Raw genomic sequence first — 17,141 nt, 5'->3', positions numbered from 1 at the left:
ACTGGCATTAAAATAACTATTTATTCTTATGGGAACCATACACACACACAGAACCACAGTGCACCATAAATTTCACACGTAGGCAGCGATATGTAAACATAATTAAATGACTTACTGCAGCGAGCTGCAACAGTGCTCATTACATTATCCACACACTTTAAATAACACATTAATAAATAAAGGTTCTGATGGCAGCACAGTGTCAGGATGATGGACTTTCTATACAATACAGTGTGGTGACATCAGTGCAAAAAATAAAGTGTTGATGGAGTATGTACACAGGTAGGAGGACTAACATTTGCTGTGTATTTTTAATTCAGCGAATCAATCCCTGCTCTGACTTGTGAGGTTCCATGGTTTCTGACAGATGACAGCTACTCCTAAGTGAAAAGGTTGCAGATGAGGATATGAAGAATATTTTTTTTCTTATAACCTAGAGACAGAACATTTGCAAAATTCTTTATGGAGCTGCCAACACGGCATCAAGACTTTCATTTCCACTTCACACAAAGGTCCATTTCCATTCTGGCTAACCACTGTCTGTCAAAAATGAAAAGTACTTTGCCTTTGCACTCTGGATTCTTCCAGGAGCCGGGGGGGGGGGGGGGCAGAGGGGTCTACAGTTTCTAAAATCTTACCTTGAATATTAGCTAGCAGAGTCAGTGCATTTTCATATGATCAACAACCACAAAGCAATTTAAATAAATTCAATTAACTTACATTTCTTTCGGCTAGCTTGTGAGCTAATATGATACCTACTGTACATTGAGCAGGGATCAGAACAGTGCATTTTCTTCATGTTCGGACATGATGAGTGCATGGAGCGTTGGTCGGTCCTTCAGGCATGATGAGGAGATACCAGATTAGATTTTTCACCACAGATGTGTTTCCCTGATCTCAGCGATCACCTGGCTGGCTTTCTGCAAGGCCTGTGGATGAGATTTCAATAAGTACAACAAGGAAATGGCCGGTAAAGGAACCTCAATTCATCAGGGAAAACCAGACAACACAAGGTGGGCGTCTGTTACCTGCAGCATGTCAGCGGCCTCCTTGCGCCGCTGGGCCATGTCCTCCGATTCGGTCAGCAGATCATTGAGGAGGCCAGATTTATACAGCTGGCCAACAAGCTCGCTCTGGAGGCTGTCCTTCACATGGTTGACCAGGAAGTGCATCACTGCCTTCGGCACGCTGCCGCGGTGGGAAAGGAAACACACAGAACAGATGGTTGAGAACAAGGACGCAAGATGGCCTGATGATTGTGTTGTCCCCCAGATGGAGGGGTTTGAGTTTGACCCACCAGGTGTCCGTGCTGGTGGAGGTATCGAGCTGTTTGAGTCTGACCTGAGTTAAATACAATGTTTAATTTTTATTTCATTTTACGTTACCTTTATTTACCCAGGCAAGTCATTAAGAACAAAGTCTTATTTACAACAGCAGCCTGGCAAAGGCAAGTGCCTCTGGAGGAAATGTACTCATCTCTATTGGTGTTAATGTGGTATGGGACTTACATAGTACGTTAACCGTTTCACAGTATACAATATTACACAATTATTATCTTTTTCAGTTACGATTACCCTTAATTGAATGAAAACAGGGTTCTTTATGGTTGAATAAATTTCCCAATTTCACAAAATATTGTGTCCTGACATGAAACTTCATATGAACTTGAAATACAAGTATTTATTATTACTAATACAGTATAATTCAATAGCCTAGATAAACAAATGCACAATATGATAACTCCCTTCTGAGCTTTAAGGCGTCCTACACTCAGTACAATCATATGGCAAAAAAATTAACTTGATTAGACTGTAAAATTGGGTCAAACACATGAAATAAAACTGATTATATCACAGCAGGTGGTAGATTTTTGCCATGGTTGTTGAGAGCTGGTTGCTAATTGAAGGATATTTGTTATAGTGGGGTTACAGCCCTACAGTGAAAACATTTTCAAGAGGAAAAGGAGACATTTGACAGGATAAGTCTGGAGACATCTTTTATTTATCTTATTGTAAATAAATCCCATTAAAAAGATCAAAAACAAAAATGCGTTAATCTGTCTTGCAATATTTTCCCACTTCCCCCTCTTGTGCATGGCTCTTAGCCCCAAGCCTCAGTTAGGCGCTGTAGTAAACATACTCAAACAAAACTAAATAGTGCATTTGCTGGGGGCTATTTACAGCTGCAGATTAACAACATTTGGTGCACTATTGTGTATTTATGGCAGCTGGACGGTGTGTGTGGTAAATGTATAAGCTTTATTAAGGTTTGCACAGGTCCACAGATGTGCAATGAGATTTATTTAACACTAAAAAAAATGCCTCTCACATTAAAATGTGTTCTTTTTTTTTTTTTTTTTTCAAAGAGCTTGAGGCAGCACTTATTACTAAAGTATGTAAAAGCTTGAATACCCTCAACTGCTGGGGACTTACCCTGAGAGCTATTTATATTGTATTGTTATTTCTGTATGTCTCTATTTATTGCATCTAATTTAGACTGATGGAAAAATGTCTTGGGACCATTTAGTAGGTTTTAGGATTTTGTTTTGGGGTTTTTGATTCGTCTTAGGTTGTAATCAGGGTGTCCCATTTCACATACCTCAAAACTTTTTATTGGATTTATTGACAATACAAAATAAATTTTAAAAATAGATAAAATCAGACCTACCTGTCCTGGATATTCTTGCGAACAATGAGGAAATAAGACTTAATGAGGCGCTCAATGACCTCACAGTCCCGTTGTTCACGTGATGACAGCTTCCTGGCAACCGGCACAGGCTTAAAGGAAAAGAAAGATGATGTTTTAATCAATTGTTCACTGAAAAATACTGGTGTTCATAATGGGGCTGATAGGCTTCAGTTTAGTTACCACATCCAGCAGGTTGACTGCTCCTTTAAGGGGGCTCCCAGGTCCGGAGCCGGGGGCTTCCTCCCCTTTCTTCAGCATCCCCCTCCAATTCCCTGTGCCGTCCTGCTCACCCTGGGGCCCGGCTGCTGGTGCCTGAGGAACCAGGATCACAAGAAAAAATGAAGAACTGTCATCACACCACCGAGACAACCATATTATTAGCACAGCAACCTTCAGTTGTCATTAGGGTTCACAGGGAGAGGATGGTTAGGATGTGTAGCATAATAACCTTGACCAGTTCATATGCAACAGTGCAAACACAAGTCAAACAGGCATGTACACAAAAAGAGATTATAGAAACTTAAAGCTAAAGAGTCAAAATTGAGCATTCAGCCACTGACAGGATTAAATGCCTTTGTTTTGGGGATGGGCAGGCACCTCCACTGCTCTCAGAGAAAGGAAGTGAACTATTAAAGCATCAGTTACACAGAAAACATGAGAGGCAACGCACTCAAACACAAAATAGGATGGGTCTATCTGTCTTCCAGCAGCACAAATCGGCACGCAGCCCAGCTGTCAATGCTATTTCCTAACAAATGCAGCTGTCATGTTCTTGCCCACATTGCACTCACGGGTGTATTAGTCTTAAAATGAAGTGTGGTCAGGCACATTGACATTTTGAGGTAGCAAGAAGCAACTGCGCCATTGACCAACAAAAACTGATCAACTCTGCACATTTACCCAGGAGGCACAGCAGCTGTAACTTTAGTGATTGTTTAAATCTGACAGGATCAAATTTTCATTAATGTCCTGTGTTCTCCTACACATACAGTCAAAGTTCATATAGTTAAATTGTTGTTTGAGTATAAGTTGAGTAGACATCCTGACTTCTATCAGAGCTGTATGTAATTTCCTCTGCTTCCTCTTAGTTTAGAACTACAGTTTTTAGGTTGCCGCTTAAATATTAACAGTATTTAAAGCAGTTATATTACTGCACACATGGAAAACCCTTATCAATAAATCATCTTTTAATTTATGTCAAGCAGCGCCAGATTTCCAGGTTATTTCTTTATTGTGTGTTGTACTGATTACTTACTTAAATGATTAGAGAGGCTGCTTTCACTCATTAATGCAGTATTGTTTCCATGTGTGCAGTAAAGTCACAGCAAGTCATGCTGCTGTGCGTTGAGTGTTACACAGTCTCTCTACATTTAGAGCCTCTTCACCCCATTTCATCCACCTGCAGCCCATCAGTTATTAATCGTAATGTATGACAGTGCAAATTAAACGCGCCTTAAACTACCTTCATCACTATAAGGGAGTCAGTCCTTCAGCATCCCTGTTTACTTCTCCAATTTGCCAAATCCGACATTTAAATAGCTATGCGACACAGGCAGGCACACCTGGCTCTTAAAGGGATTGGGAAACAATCTGATTGGTTTATTTCATGTTATGCCCTAAACACACCTATGCTTATTAAGAGCCTTAATTAGGAGTCTACAGCCACGATAATGGCTCTGAGAAACTGTGTTTCACAGTGAGCTAAATGCTAACATGCTAATGTAAAGCATACATCTTGTTTACCCTATTCGCTATATTACTAAATTAGCTAATTAGCATTAAATACAGACTGCAGTTGATGCTGATGGGAAAGTTAGTAGTTTCGCAAGTATTTGGTCAGAAACCAAAATATTGGACAAATTAAAATTTACAATTGATTATGTACTACATGAAAAATTAAGCAATTACAATTCATCTTGAGTGGAACATGTATATCTATTAAATTCTCTAAAACCATCCAATTGTTGTTGAGACAGTTCCCAAAAAACAAAATGTCTGCTAGAGGAAAACTCAGAGGATTTTGCACTGAATAATTAAGTTAGCTAATGTTATTCCCAAAAAAAGTAAACACACGGAGAGACCAAACAGGCTTGAGTAGAAGCTGCACAATGGTAGAATTTCCACAATCACACATTTCCTATAAACTAAGTACAAAAAAAAACAAAAAAAAAACAAGGCAACAAAAGAGTTAAGAAGTTGGAAGACAGAGGGAGAGGAAAGCATTTTCCATGAGACAGGTGGACCAACTTTGGGGAAACAGACTCTGCAGAAAACACAATGGTTGTTAGTGCAAGTCCACACAGGCTAAGGGAGAGCGCAACAAGAGCGTGGCATCAGCAGACAAAGATCAGAGTGCATGCCAGCAGCCCATGCTCATCCATCCATCCATCCATACATCCACCCATCCATGCTCCACCACAGCCAGCCCCGCACAGAGCCAGCGAGCTGCGTACGTGCCCACCTTGGCACCGTCCATGTCTGCTCCAGACGCAGGGGGCTCGCCAGAAACCACAGTTGGGCCAGCCGGGCCTTTGCCAACAGACTAGCAGGAATATGAGAGCAGGAACGGAGAGAAAGAGAGGGAAAAAAAGTACTGAGAAGAAATGTGGAAAGACAGAGGAGAGGCGGCTTGGCAGTCAGAAGTCATTTTTAGGGGAGGAGAGGAGGCTTTCTGAGGAGCAGAGCGGAGGAGATGTGGGATAAAATTCCTGGATGGAAACTATCCGAGGCATTTGGTTCACAGATCCTCATCCTGTAGTGCTACGAGTGATTAACACCGCACAAGTCCCCTCTATACTCGGGACGCTGCAGACTGCAACCAAATATTAGAACAGAGGGCTCCTGTTATTATATTTATTATAATATAGATTATATTTACCTTATCTCTGGGCACTGCAGTAGGCAGCTCTCTCATCCTGTTTCTCCTCTGCTCCTGCAAATATACAAGTTGACACAAATGATGTTTTGGCAAAATTACAAAAATTTCAACACATCTGAAGAAAGTACCCAAGATAAATTACTGAAAAACACATAATGAAAGAATTTTTCCTACATCTTAAAGCTGTGTGCAGATAAATATATACAATATTTACCAGACTCTGATTAGAAACTAATGATTTCCTAAATCAGATGACCTAAAATATGAGAAACTGGATACCTAATAGTGAAATTAAATCACTACAGAAATTTGTAGAAATGTAAATTTCTACTATTATAATATTTTGTAATTTGAACTAATGTGTTTTAATTCTATGAAAAAATTCAAAAGGTCCAATAATTAAAAAAAAAAAAAACCCCAACAGTATTTAAGATGCTCAGATTTAACTGAATGAAGTTTGAATTATGGAATCTTGAGATTCTGGTTTGCCCACATTAATAATAAAAAAAATCAGCTTTTTGAAACTGCAAAACTTAAAATTATCTTCAGTTTTCAGTTAGTATTAGAGGTTTAATCACATTCAGTTGCTTATTGGATTGAAAATGTTGCAGCTTTTATTTGTTCCCATACATTCCGGTTGAATGTCATTTAATGGTGACGTATGTGACACCCTAGCAATCAAAAATGAGCACTGCAGTTCAAACAGAAAATTTAATTCATACATTGTATATTAAATAGACTGAAGCAACTTGTTTTAATTATATCTTGATAGTGACAACAAGAGACAAAGATTCCATACCATGTTCATTTTAGTAAAGATTGCTCTGTTAATACTTTTAAAAACTTTTAATAAACAAATCAATATATGATCCCTGGCCCCCAACAAATAAGCAATGTCAGGTTTTCACCTCTTCACTCTATTCTGCCTGAAAAACAGTACGAGTCGCTACGAGTACAGACCTCTATATTGTTATTCAAGACCCCGCAGGCATCTGCAAAGTCTGGATGTTTGGTGTTGATGTAGGCCAGCTCTATGGCAACCAAGTTATGCACCTATGACAAGAAAGGAGAAAAACTTTTCAATTCTCATTAAACACTGCGACACACAGTAAAATATTTTGATTACAGTTGAGGACAGCATGAGGTCAAAAAGAGATGAATGTGATGGTACCATCTCGTTGGTGATGGGCAGCCTCTTCCTCAGGAGGGAGGTGACGACCTCCACGATGGCCTCGTGCAGCTTAGGGAATCTCTGCAGCTCCTGCACGACAAAACACTTTGAATATGAAAGTCTGCTAGGAGGGGAAAAGATAAATAAAGCCAAGCTCTTCTTCGACAGAGCTGATTACTTGTGTGCTGTAGTTGCTGCAGTGCTGGATGATCCTCTGCATCTCCTCGTGGACTAACTCTACGCAACGCAAACTGGGCTCCTCCAGGCGCTTCACCTGCTTCTTCACCAACAGCTCGAAGGAGACCTCAGGCACAAACAGCGACGGACGCGGGCCCTGGAGGAGGAGGAGGAGGGGGGAGCTGAAGGTTAGCAGTTATTACCCAGAGTAAACAAAAACAACAGACCAGACTGTGTCTCACAAACAAAAATGATAATGCTTTATTTCAGGTGGTGTGCATAAGACTGCCGTTACATAGTCATAATCATGTCATGACACCCATCATTAACATTAAAGAGTCTTTATGAATGTTAATGAAATGAGCGTCATTTGGTCAATCATATCATTCTTAATGCAAAGTGGACACTGTTTGAGATGTCTTAGTTATAACAACTTGATGTTAATCAAGCCAATGTCTTTTTTTATAACAATTTGACATTAACCGAGACATAAATGTCTTTGCTATGACAACTTGACATTAATCAATCCAATAATGTCTTTCATATGACAACTTGACAATAACCAAGACAGCGTAACCTGTCAATTTCTTTGTTATGACAACTGGAAATTATAAAACTTAAAAAAATAGTTTAGTTTTATGTTATAACATTACATTACATTGTCATGACATCTGTCATGAAAATGAATGAGTCTTTATGAAGGTTTGAATGTTTTCATCAAGTATCCCTCAATTATGTCATCTTTAATTCAAAGTCATTCAATGTCATAGTTATGCCAACTTGACATTATCAATGTACCTGTTTAGATTTATGTTTTAACATGACATTTATCTGTCATCTGTGGTTGGTTTTGGTACTGGCTGTCATAAGACCATTATAAGTGTGTCATGAATATTTTCCTTGACGTCAAGTTAAGTTGTACATTTTGGAGTTGTTGTTGTTATAACAACAACAACTCAAACAATGTCAACTTCAAAGATGACAGAAGTGACTGAATGACATTCAATGACAACAGCCGTAAAGATCCACAAATTCATACTCCAATGACAGGTGATATGACATGGTTATGACAGTGTAAAGCAGTCTTATGCACACTGCTTCAAATAAAGCTTTAACACAAAAAGTCATGTTTGTATTGTTTTCCTCAGTGAACTAACGAGGATAGGACAAACTCCAGTGCCTCTAATGATGCCACATTTATGAGATAATGAAGCAGCCACTCACGGTTGCGTTCCTTATGGCAGTTAGGATGTCTATGGTGCTCAGTCCTCCCAGAGGATCCACAGACTCCAATGTTCTGCCAAAAGTCTCGTGGAATATGTAACAAATTCTGGCTCCACCGCACCTGAAAAATAGCAGCAGGGGGATATTAGCTGTGATGTGAACCCTGTGGCCTGCGCTCCTGTCAGCTCTTCCTTCACAGAGGCTGTGCGTGCCTCAACTTACAAGTTGTATCATATTAAATGATGAAACCAATGCAGTTGTTTTGCTCATTTTCACCGCACTGGATCAACAGCATCACCATGTGGCCGAGCCGATACTCACAGTTCTGCCGTCTCGATGTATTTGGCTGTGCCCTCTATGGTGTTGCAGTACTCTGTGGCAAACTTGGTGATGAGCTGGAGCAGGGTGGCACTTTGGTCTTCGACGGGTTCGCCGTAGCTGCTGAGCAGGGACTGGTACTGGGCTGCCAGGACGTTGATCCGTGTCTTCAGCTCAGGGAGACAGTCTCGGATGTGATGCATCAGTAACCTGACATTACGGTAGGAAAGGGCACGGGGTTTAGTGTTTATGCAGATAATTATAGTCCAAGCTGTGATTGGTCAAGCTGAACATCTGTTGTCTAAATGGAAGACAACAGCAATTTCCCTGATGGCTGCTGCTTTTGACATTCAAAATACTGATGCTGACATAACTTTATGGTCCTGGTCCTGTTATGTCCATACCTACACATATCCTAGATGAATTACAAACTATATACAAATATTTTCATAAAGAAGGGCCATGAACATCTGAACAGAAGGAACACTCACTAATAGGGCAGCAACTAATGATTATTTTCATCACTGATTAATCTGACAATTATTCTCTAAATGAATCAATTAATCATTTTGACTGTATCAAATAGTCTCTAAGAGTCCAAAGTGATGATAATGTTATTTTTTGAGTCCAAAACCTCAAAGATATTTCATCTAATATGATATAAAATAAAGAAACGAAGGAAATGTCTGTGTTTGACAAGCTGAAAAGAGCATTATCTGCCATTTTTGCATGAAAAATTACTTAAACGATTGAGCGTCAAAATAGCTGGCAATTAGTTTTCTGTCGACTGAGTAAGTCTATTTGCCCATTAGTCGACTAATTTTTACGGCTCAACTACCTAGTAAAGGAAAATAAACAGCTCATCATGCTGCATTTGAAGCACACTGATTCTTCGGCTGTCATCTGAAATCTGCTACATGAATAAAGTTGACTTGACTTGCACATTAATAGGCTGCGAAACCATTTCAATTCATTTAATACACCCATTTATTCCTGAAAATGGCACACGAAAAAACATTTGCTACTTTAAAACCCTTCTGATTGCAGTCCTGATCCTGTTCTTTCAGGAAAGGTTACTCTTTGACTCAAACTAGTTCAGGCTTTATAAGTAAATTCCATACTGGCACAAATAATTTTCGTTTTGTTTGCAACGCTGCTGCTGCAAAATAAGTGCAACTGTTGCCACAGTGATATCTTTGCTGACCTTAAAATGGTTTACACCAATAGAAGGATGAGGCTTTGGGCTTCTGAAAACATGAATATAATAATAATAATAATAATCATAATCACACATACCTGTTCAGGGTTCTGGCCAGGTATTTGGTTCCGTTTCTGTTGGCAAGCGAAGGATATTTCTTCTGCAGGAAAGCGTGTTCGTCCCGAATGGCATCAGCAACAGACTTTTTATTGTTGATGTCCAGCTGGCTCCTAAAAGTTTAAACGCAATGCATCAACAGATAGTCCTGGTCAATGAAGGAAAATAAAAATAAATGTCAGGATAAAGGGAAAACAATCTTATATTGTATATAAAACCCAGATACTGTCATTTTTTGAGAAAGTTTCTCATTATTTTGAGACACTAAGTCATTATTTGAGATGCTAAGTTATTATTTCGAGAAGGTTTCTCATTATAATGACTTACAGGACCTTTTTCTCCATCACACTGATGGAGGTGGGTTTCCATAATGAATCATGATATCTCCTAATGCAATAAAAGCTTGTACTTGTTGTATGTTGCCTGATGTATTGTATATCAAGACACAGCATGTGTTTTTGTATAGAAGATAATGGTTACTGATGTTCATAAAAGTGAACTGAAAGATAATGAAGTTAACAGCTGGTGGTTTCTATCAATAGATATTGATATACCAGCATTAAAAATGTATTATAGTGACTCATCTCTGTTCTCTGCTTCTCTATTGAGCCTCTCATCTCTATAATGAGTGATGGATTCTTTCAGCGCAGTGAATAAAGCTTTCCTCACCTGTTGACTACTCCAATGAGGCCCAGTTTGACAGGAATGACTCTGCCCATCAGGACATCCATAGCATCAGTTCCAGCGTCCATCAGGTCCAGCTTGGTCACCACTGCCAGCGTCCTCCTGCCTGATGAGTCACATTCATTCATATAACACCAGACAGACACTTTCTGTTAGTCATCTTTGCACTATTCACTGCTTCAAGTTGCAATTAATGGTGAAAAAATGCTAATAAAGGCTGATTATCATGGTGGTTTAGGATAATGTCTTCCTTTCAGTGTTTCTTACCGTCGGGGTCGACCTCTCGGGCCACCTTGAGGGCCTCCGAGGTGGCCATATCTGTGTTCGCCGCCGTGACAGCCAGGATGATGCAGTTGGGGTTGGAGATGTGCTTCAGGATTAGATCTCTTATCTGAACCTCGATGTCCTTAGGCTGATCACCCACGGGCACCTGAAGGGAACAATACCAATTAAAAGCGGAGACACAGAACATCTCAGTTCGATTCGTTAGAAACTACGGCGGGGGATTTCTCAGATTAACACATGTTCAACCAGAGGGGAGGAACTAATGAGGCTGGAATCAAAGCCTGCAGACTCTCGGGCTTTGACAGCAGGTTCAGAAGCATCGAGAATGAGTTACTAATTCCCTGAAGTCTACGAATATCAAATACACAAAAGCATCAACCAGACAGGGAAATTAACACCAGTGACCAGGCGAATCTGGTAAATCTTGGTTTTTAGGCGTTGCATAATAAATTTCCCCACATATACGAGATGATCAAAGCCTCCTCTTGAGGAGCAGGAAGCAGGAAGTACAGCACGTGTTACCTTAGTGATTCCTGGTAGATCCACCAGCGTGAGGTTGACGACGTGAGGAGAAAATATCTTCAGATGAATGGGTTCATCGCTGATCCCCTGCAGAGGGACAAGAAAAGAACAGACGTGTACTGTTTGTTTAACAGCTTAGCACAATTTTACAGTTAAAAATATGCTGTTTGGCAGAGTACAATCTTTTTTTCCCCCCAATTCTGATCATATTATTGTTAGAATTAATATTTAAACTGTCATCGTGCTGTTTTGCCACTGCTGGGTTTACATTTCAACCCCTTCTTGTGTATTAGCATTACATTCGATCCGGCTGAGCATCCTGTTCCCTAAAAAATAAATACCCAGCAATGTCTGAAAAAATAAAAATAAAGTTTAATAATACTTAATGATGTTCTGAAGGTATTTCCACAATCCTCAAAGATTCTTCTAAACATCTGGATGCCAAAAAATGTTTTGCCTGCTGCACATTAAAAAAGACTTCTGAACCATTTTCCAAGCTGCGAGCCTGTTTACATCTGTTATTAACATCCTGGACCCATCTGAGATCGGACTGCAACATTCAGAGGTGGACTTTAACAAGTGTGTACGCAATTTGTCCTGGACCACGATGAAGGACAACCTAATCAACTGACATGTGGTGAGTACACCATTCTGTTCACTTCAGTGCAAATTGTGCAGTAATCACAATATCCCCAGACTCCCCTAAAGAAAACTGCACAATTTTGAGAGTGAAGAGAAACTTAATAAACATGAAACAGCTACAGCAAACTCTTAACCATTTGGGCCTTTTTAAAATGTAATACAGAAAGTTGTGGGGCTTTTTTTGTTGCTGAAGTTGCTGCAATCGCTGCATCAGTGGCTGCTCCTGTCTGAAGTGGATCTTATCTGCCAACATTTTGCAGCTGGTTGAGCACACCGTTTCAACTGATTTCATCATTTACACTGAATTTATGAAAAGGAGGCAACATTTTAGGTACGGTGAACATGTCAAATTTTTTACAAATACAATAAACAATAACCAATATAGGACACGTCTTAGTCACAGAAAAAGCCACCAAACATTGTCTCATTTTGCAACAAGACTGAACTGAAGTCTCGAAAGAGCACTTGGATCATTTATAACTTAACTTCTTTTGATACTGTAATTATCAAATATTGCATCATTTTAAACATGCGGAATCAAAAAGTATCAATACTTCTGACAATCACGGTAACAGCATGCCCACTTTGAGTGACAGGTAGGTGCCATCACAGATGGCTAGCTGCTAGCTATCAACTTCTTTTGGCTTCATTTTGCCTCAGCTCCACCTCTTTGCCCATTTTTGGACACGGTGGGAGTTAAAGTGGAGTCATGCACTGCCAAGATGGCGACGACCAGATCCACCACACAGAGAGCTTTATAATGGCTCTTGAGAAACCTGTGGGCGAAGTCACAGTGACTACATCCATGTTTTATACAGTCGATTACTGCTATCTGAGAGTGGTGCTAGCAGCTAGCTACACTTAGGGAGTAGTCGGTTACTCTTCACAATTAGCAGCTCATGCTAGTGTTTGATGACAAAACTCCCAAAGTAACGCACAGACTGAGACCAAAGCTAAGAACCTGAGCTAGGTCCCATCGAGAAAGATGAGCTGAAACTTTTGCAGGTGGAGGTAAGGCTAATCAAAGAGGGAGGGGAGCTTCTGGTGAGTTCATGAAGAGGCTGTTCCCAGTGTGAGACCCTCCTGCTACTTCGAGAACTGTGGTTATATGAACAACCCAAACTTTTACAAAGCTTAATGAGAGCAACTCTTCCTTCTACTTGCCCTCCTTTCAGCTTCCTAGAAGCATCTCCAAACCCTCTGGGCTCCAGTAGCCTAAAGCTACTTGCCAAAAAATGTTGGTGTGATTTTCCACAGTGGTCTCAAATTTGATAAACATACTATATAATCTCTGCTGTGAAATCCAGTTTCCTCCGCTCAGGGCTATATCCAGAGTCAAGCCTTTACTCACATTCTCAGATTTTTTGGGGAAAAAAAGTTATGTATGCTTTTTTTCTCATAGCGCCTGGATTATTTAAATTCTCTGTACATATTGTGTGTTACTCACTAATCCTTGGTTCGCCTGCAGCTAGCCCAGAATGTGCACCTAGTTTTCTAACTGGCAAAAAAAAGAAGGAATACATTTCTCATGTACTGAATTCACATTATGTCTGCTACAGCAGCTAGAAATGACTTTCCATAAAGTTTTGTGTTTATTTATACAACCTTGATTCCAAAAAAGTTAGGCTGATGTGTAAAACACAAATAATGAATTGCAAAGTCTTTCTGACTTATGTTCAATTGGATACAGTACAAAGACATGATATCTAATGTTCAAACTAATATACTTTATTGTTTTTCTGAATTTGTTGCCTGCAGCATCTTTACTTTTGTGTTACATCCCCTTTTCTTTTAACAACACTCAGTAAGTGTTTGGGAACTGAGGACACTAATTGTTGAAGATTTGAAAGCAAAATTCTTTCTTGCTTGATGTACAACTTCAGCTAACAGGTAGCTTTACATTTATTCTTATTATTTAAGATCTAATTTCTTCAGATTGCCAACCTGAGATATCATCTTTACTCTGCATTTGATGAAAATCATTTGTACTTTTTTTACTGTTTTGTCTTCAACAGTTTCCTGTATTCTTCTGTTTGACAATAAACAGAATTTTGCTTAACATCTCTTGATGTACTTTGAGCATTTGACTTGTTCCTCTTCACTTAACGATACTGATATAAACCATATGTCTAAGAAATCATACACACAGAGGAACATACAGAACAATCCCATCCACGTCTTACCTTATTATTCCCTGATATCCGCTCTGTTTCATTTTCGATTTCTTGCCTGATTTCATCAAAGTCTGTGTAGATCTGCAAAACAAGAAAAATAAGAAAACATAAGGACAAGCAGGGTCAAAAGAATAAATTAAATCTTTGGTGTCATAAAATTCATACCTTATTTTTTGTGTGCAGAAACTTGCCCCATTCTTCACCTTCTCTGCCTGTGAAACATAATAAAACAGTACCGGTTACAGTTATAGCTTAGTGCTCTCAAAGTAGGCAAACACAGGTGTTAACTACTACAACTTGAAAGACGACTACTCTGTGCAGGACGCTCAGCAAGCACAACTAACACAAGGATCGACCCCTGATGAAAAGAAGTAGGATTTACAGGTGTGGCTTTGAGGAAGAGGAGGGAGCACAACTAAGAAGCTAATCCTGGTCATTAAATGTGGAGACACCTGTATAATGCACCTTTGTGAAGCACAGAACTTATTCACACCCTGGCATCTGCAAGTGATTAGAGACACAGAGACAGAACTTAAAAACTGGTGCTTGTAAACTGAGCACCAGCATATTGTATGACTTTTTTCATGCTTGACCCATGTGTTTGTTAGCCTCAAAATTCTGGTGATTCATATGCAAGAATCTCAACACAGCATACAAAGGTGTGAAGCAAAATCCAAACACTGCAGTGGACTCATTAGTGGAGTCCTGGGTCTGAAACACTGCTGAGATTAGAGGGATTTTGGTGCTCACCGCTTTCCTCATTTTTTCTAGCATCTGCAGGATCTACATGGACCAGCTGGAGGATGAGAGGTCGCCTGGTTACGATACCAGTCCCACGGGGCAGCAGGTCTCTGCCAACCAGGCTCTCCAGCACTGAGCTCTTTCCACTGCTCTGGAGACACAAAACACAGATATAAACACGAGTTAGATGAGGCAAACCAAGGACTGCAGCTACTTCTGATTTAAAGGGAAAATTTGGCACTTTTAATGTGGCTGTCCACTCAAGATTCAAGAGATTTATTGCCATTTGCACAGGTACACAACAGTACAGGTATAACTGTTCTCAGTTCTCAGATTCAGCTTTGTAAAAGAAAGGAAAAAAGGGCATAGAAAAACAATTAAAACAGCAATATAAGGGGAGTAAATAAAGTAACACTACATACAAAAAGTTCACACATAAAAAAAAACAAAAAACAACATACTAAGAATTTTATAAAAAAAAATACACATAAAATACAGTTTGAAATGTACAAAACTACACTCTGAATTGGAGCATCATTAAGAGAAAAGAGAATTTATACACACTATATACACAAAAAACCCGCTTTATAAAAATACTACATATAATGTCAGTTAGTGTTGATAGTAAATGCAGTCATTTGAAGCAATAAATTCCTCAGCGTGTGCTATACTGACCAAGCAAGCTGAGTTCTCCTGCTTATGGAGACCTGCTGTCAGTGCCTACATGTAGCAGGATGCATTGCATACCAAGTTTCAGATGCCCACACCCATGTTGCTGTTATCACCAGCTTTGACTTTGTTGGCCAAAACACAGCATGAATGAGAGCAACCTCTCTGGGTACCACTTTAATTCGACTGACAGCGAAAACAAATTCAGAGATCTTTGCAAGTTTAAAGGCATAAAATAATAAGTCCAAATCCTACAGCCAGTCAGTTGAACAGCATGCCAAGTTTTTGCCAATCAACAATTGGCGTGGTTACATAGAAAAAAGTAAAGAAAGCCTAACATAAAAACTTACCTTATGGAATCTCTAGGTCAGTGTTCCCTAGGGTCCACTGTCCTGCATGTTTTAGATGTTTCCCTGCTCCAACACACCTGATTCACATAATCAGCTCGTCATCAAGCCTCTGCAGAAGCCTAATAACAACCTGATCATTTGAATCAGGTGTGTTGGAGCAGGGAAACATCTAAAACATGCAGGGCACTGGGCCCTGAGGACCAGGGTTGGGGAACACTGCTCTTGGTAATATATTTCTGACATCTGTAAGATGTTTTAGTAATCTATCCACTGTGGCATTACTGCAAACGAATTACACTGTCAATATTAATATGCACGCAAACTTTTCATTCAAAAGAGGGCGTGGTCATCCTGAAGACAGGGAAGTTAGGTATGGCTGCTCTCATCCATAGCCTATAGCTCTTTCTTAATACCAATTGTATCACTGTGATATCACAGGATGCAGGAAGAACAGATTTAGCAGCAAAAAAAACTAAGCTTTTTCGGTCAATATAGCTTGCCCGGAGAAATTTAGTGCTTCAACTTCCTGCATTTACGATAAGCAGTGATTGGACAGTCACATGAAGAGAGCAGAAGTTTCCCTTTAACAAACGACATCCGACATAGCCCTCATATGGGACCATGCTGGATCACGGCTGCAGCCAATACAGCTAATTGCACCTGTCTTTTCCTCAAGCAATGACCTGGTTTTACTAACAGAGGGTAGCATGTGGATGCGGCTCTTAAAATAGCACTGATTGGAGATGAAAATAGATTTAACTGTCACTGCCAGAACAGACTTTGCAAATGAGATTTGCAGCAATCCAGCTTCATTTGCAGGTGGCGGTTAGCAGACCTGCCTGGGTCTGCGAAGGCCCCTGTTGAGCCTCAACTCATTTTGACGTCAAAATATTTAGCCTTGCTCTAAATCTATGCACATTTCTTCTAATTATCTTATCTTTCTCTGTGCATGCATTGCGGTAAGGCAAGGTTATCAAGCTAGCATGACAGCCGCTACATCACAAAATGCACACAGTCAGAGCGTCTTACCTGAGTCCCCACCACGGCTATCTGCGGCAGCTGTATGATATCCGCCCCCACTGTGTTAAACACATCCTGGAGCTTGTTTATTACCGGGATAAGAGCCTCCATGTTGGCGGTTTATAAATAAAATTAATAAACCTGCTAATTTCGTGATGGAGCCAAAGTCATTCAATGTCCCACCGACACCACCATTGCAACAACACCCACTGAATGTACGAGAGATTTTGTGCGGTATCGGGAGTTGTAGTTTTCTAACAGGGAACCGCCACAGATCAGGACA

At 39.9% G+C, this 17,141-nt stretch overlaps 1 protein-coding gene across 1 annotated transcript; it reads right to left on the bottom strand.

Annotated features, from left to right (window-relative positions):
• Positions 1–2: 2 nt before the first annotated feature.
• On the bottom strand, positions 3–17,083 carry LOC146306717 (dynamin-1-like protein). Its single transcript, XM_084710789.1, has 19 exons — positions 16,868–17,083; positions 14,829–14,970; positions 14,244–14,290; positions 14,088–14,159; positions 11,263–11,349; positions 10,723–10,885; positions 10,441–10,561; positions 9,753–9,884; positions 8,460–8,666; positions 8,139–8,259; positions 6,916–7,071; positions 6,738–6,827; positions 6,527–6,619; positions 5,567–5,620; positions 5,150–5,230; positions 2,869–3,000; positions 2,668–2,777; positions 1,029–1,188; positions 3–929 (listed from the first exon to the last, which is right to left on the bottom strand). The coding sequence occupies exons 1-19, from the start codon at positions 16,967–16,969 to the stop codon at positions 873–875; spliced, it is 2,127 nt and encodes a 708-aa protein (XP_084566915.1). The 5' UTR covers positions 16,970–17,083; the 3' UTR covers positions 3–872.
• Between the last annotated feature and the right edge of the window lie 58 nt (positions 17,084–17,141).

This window comes from Lutjanus erythropterus, chromosome 22, assembly GCF_056507025.1.
Source record: "Lutjanus erythropterus isolate fLutEry1 chromosome 22, fLutEry1.hap2, whole genome shotgun sequence".
Lineage (NCBI taxonomy): Eukaryota > Metazoa > Chordata > Actinopteri > Lutjaniformes > Lutjanidae > Lutjanus > Lutjanus erythropterus.
Note: the sequence above shows the minus strand (reverse complement) of the source record. Positions and strands in the feature narration are given on the sequence as shown.

Excerpts from the sequence above, each read along its gene's own strand:
- LOC146306717 (XM_084710789.1), bottom strand. The coding sequence starts at position 16,969 with ATGGAGGCTCTTATCCCGGTAATAAACAAGCTCCAGGATGTGTTTAAC. Across the intron at positions 14,160-14,243 it reads TTCTGCACACAAAAAATAAG|ATCTACACAGACTTTGATGA; the intron begins GTATGAATTTTA and ends CTTGTTTTGCAG. Across the intron at positions 10,562-10,722 it reads CCGAGAGGTCGACCCCGACG|GCAGGAGGACGCTGGCAGTG; the intron begins GTAAGAAACACT and ends GTGACTCATCAG.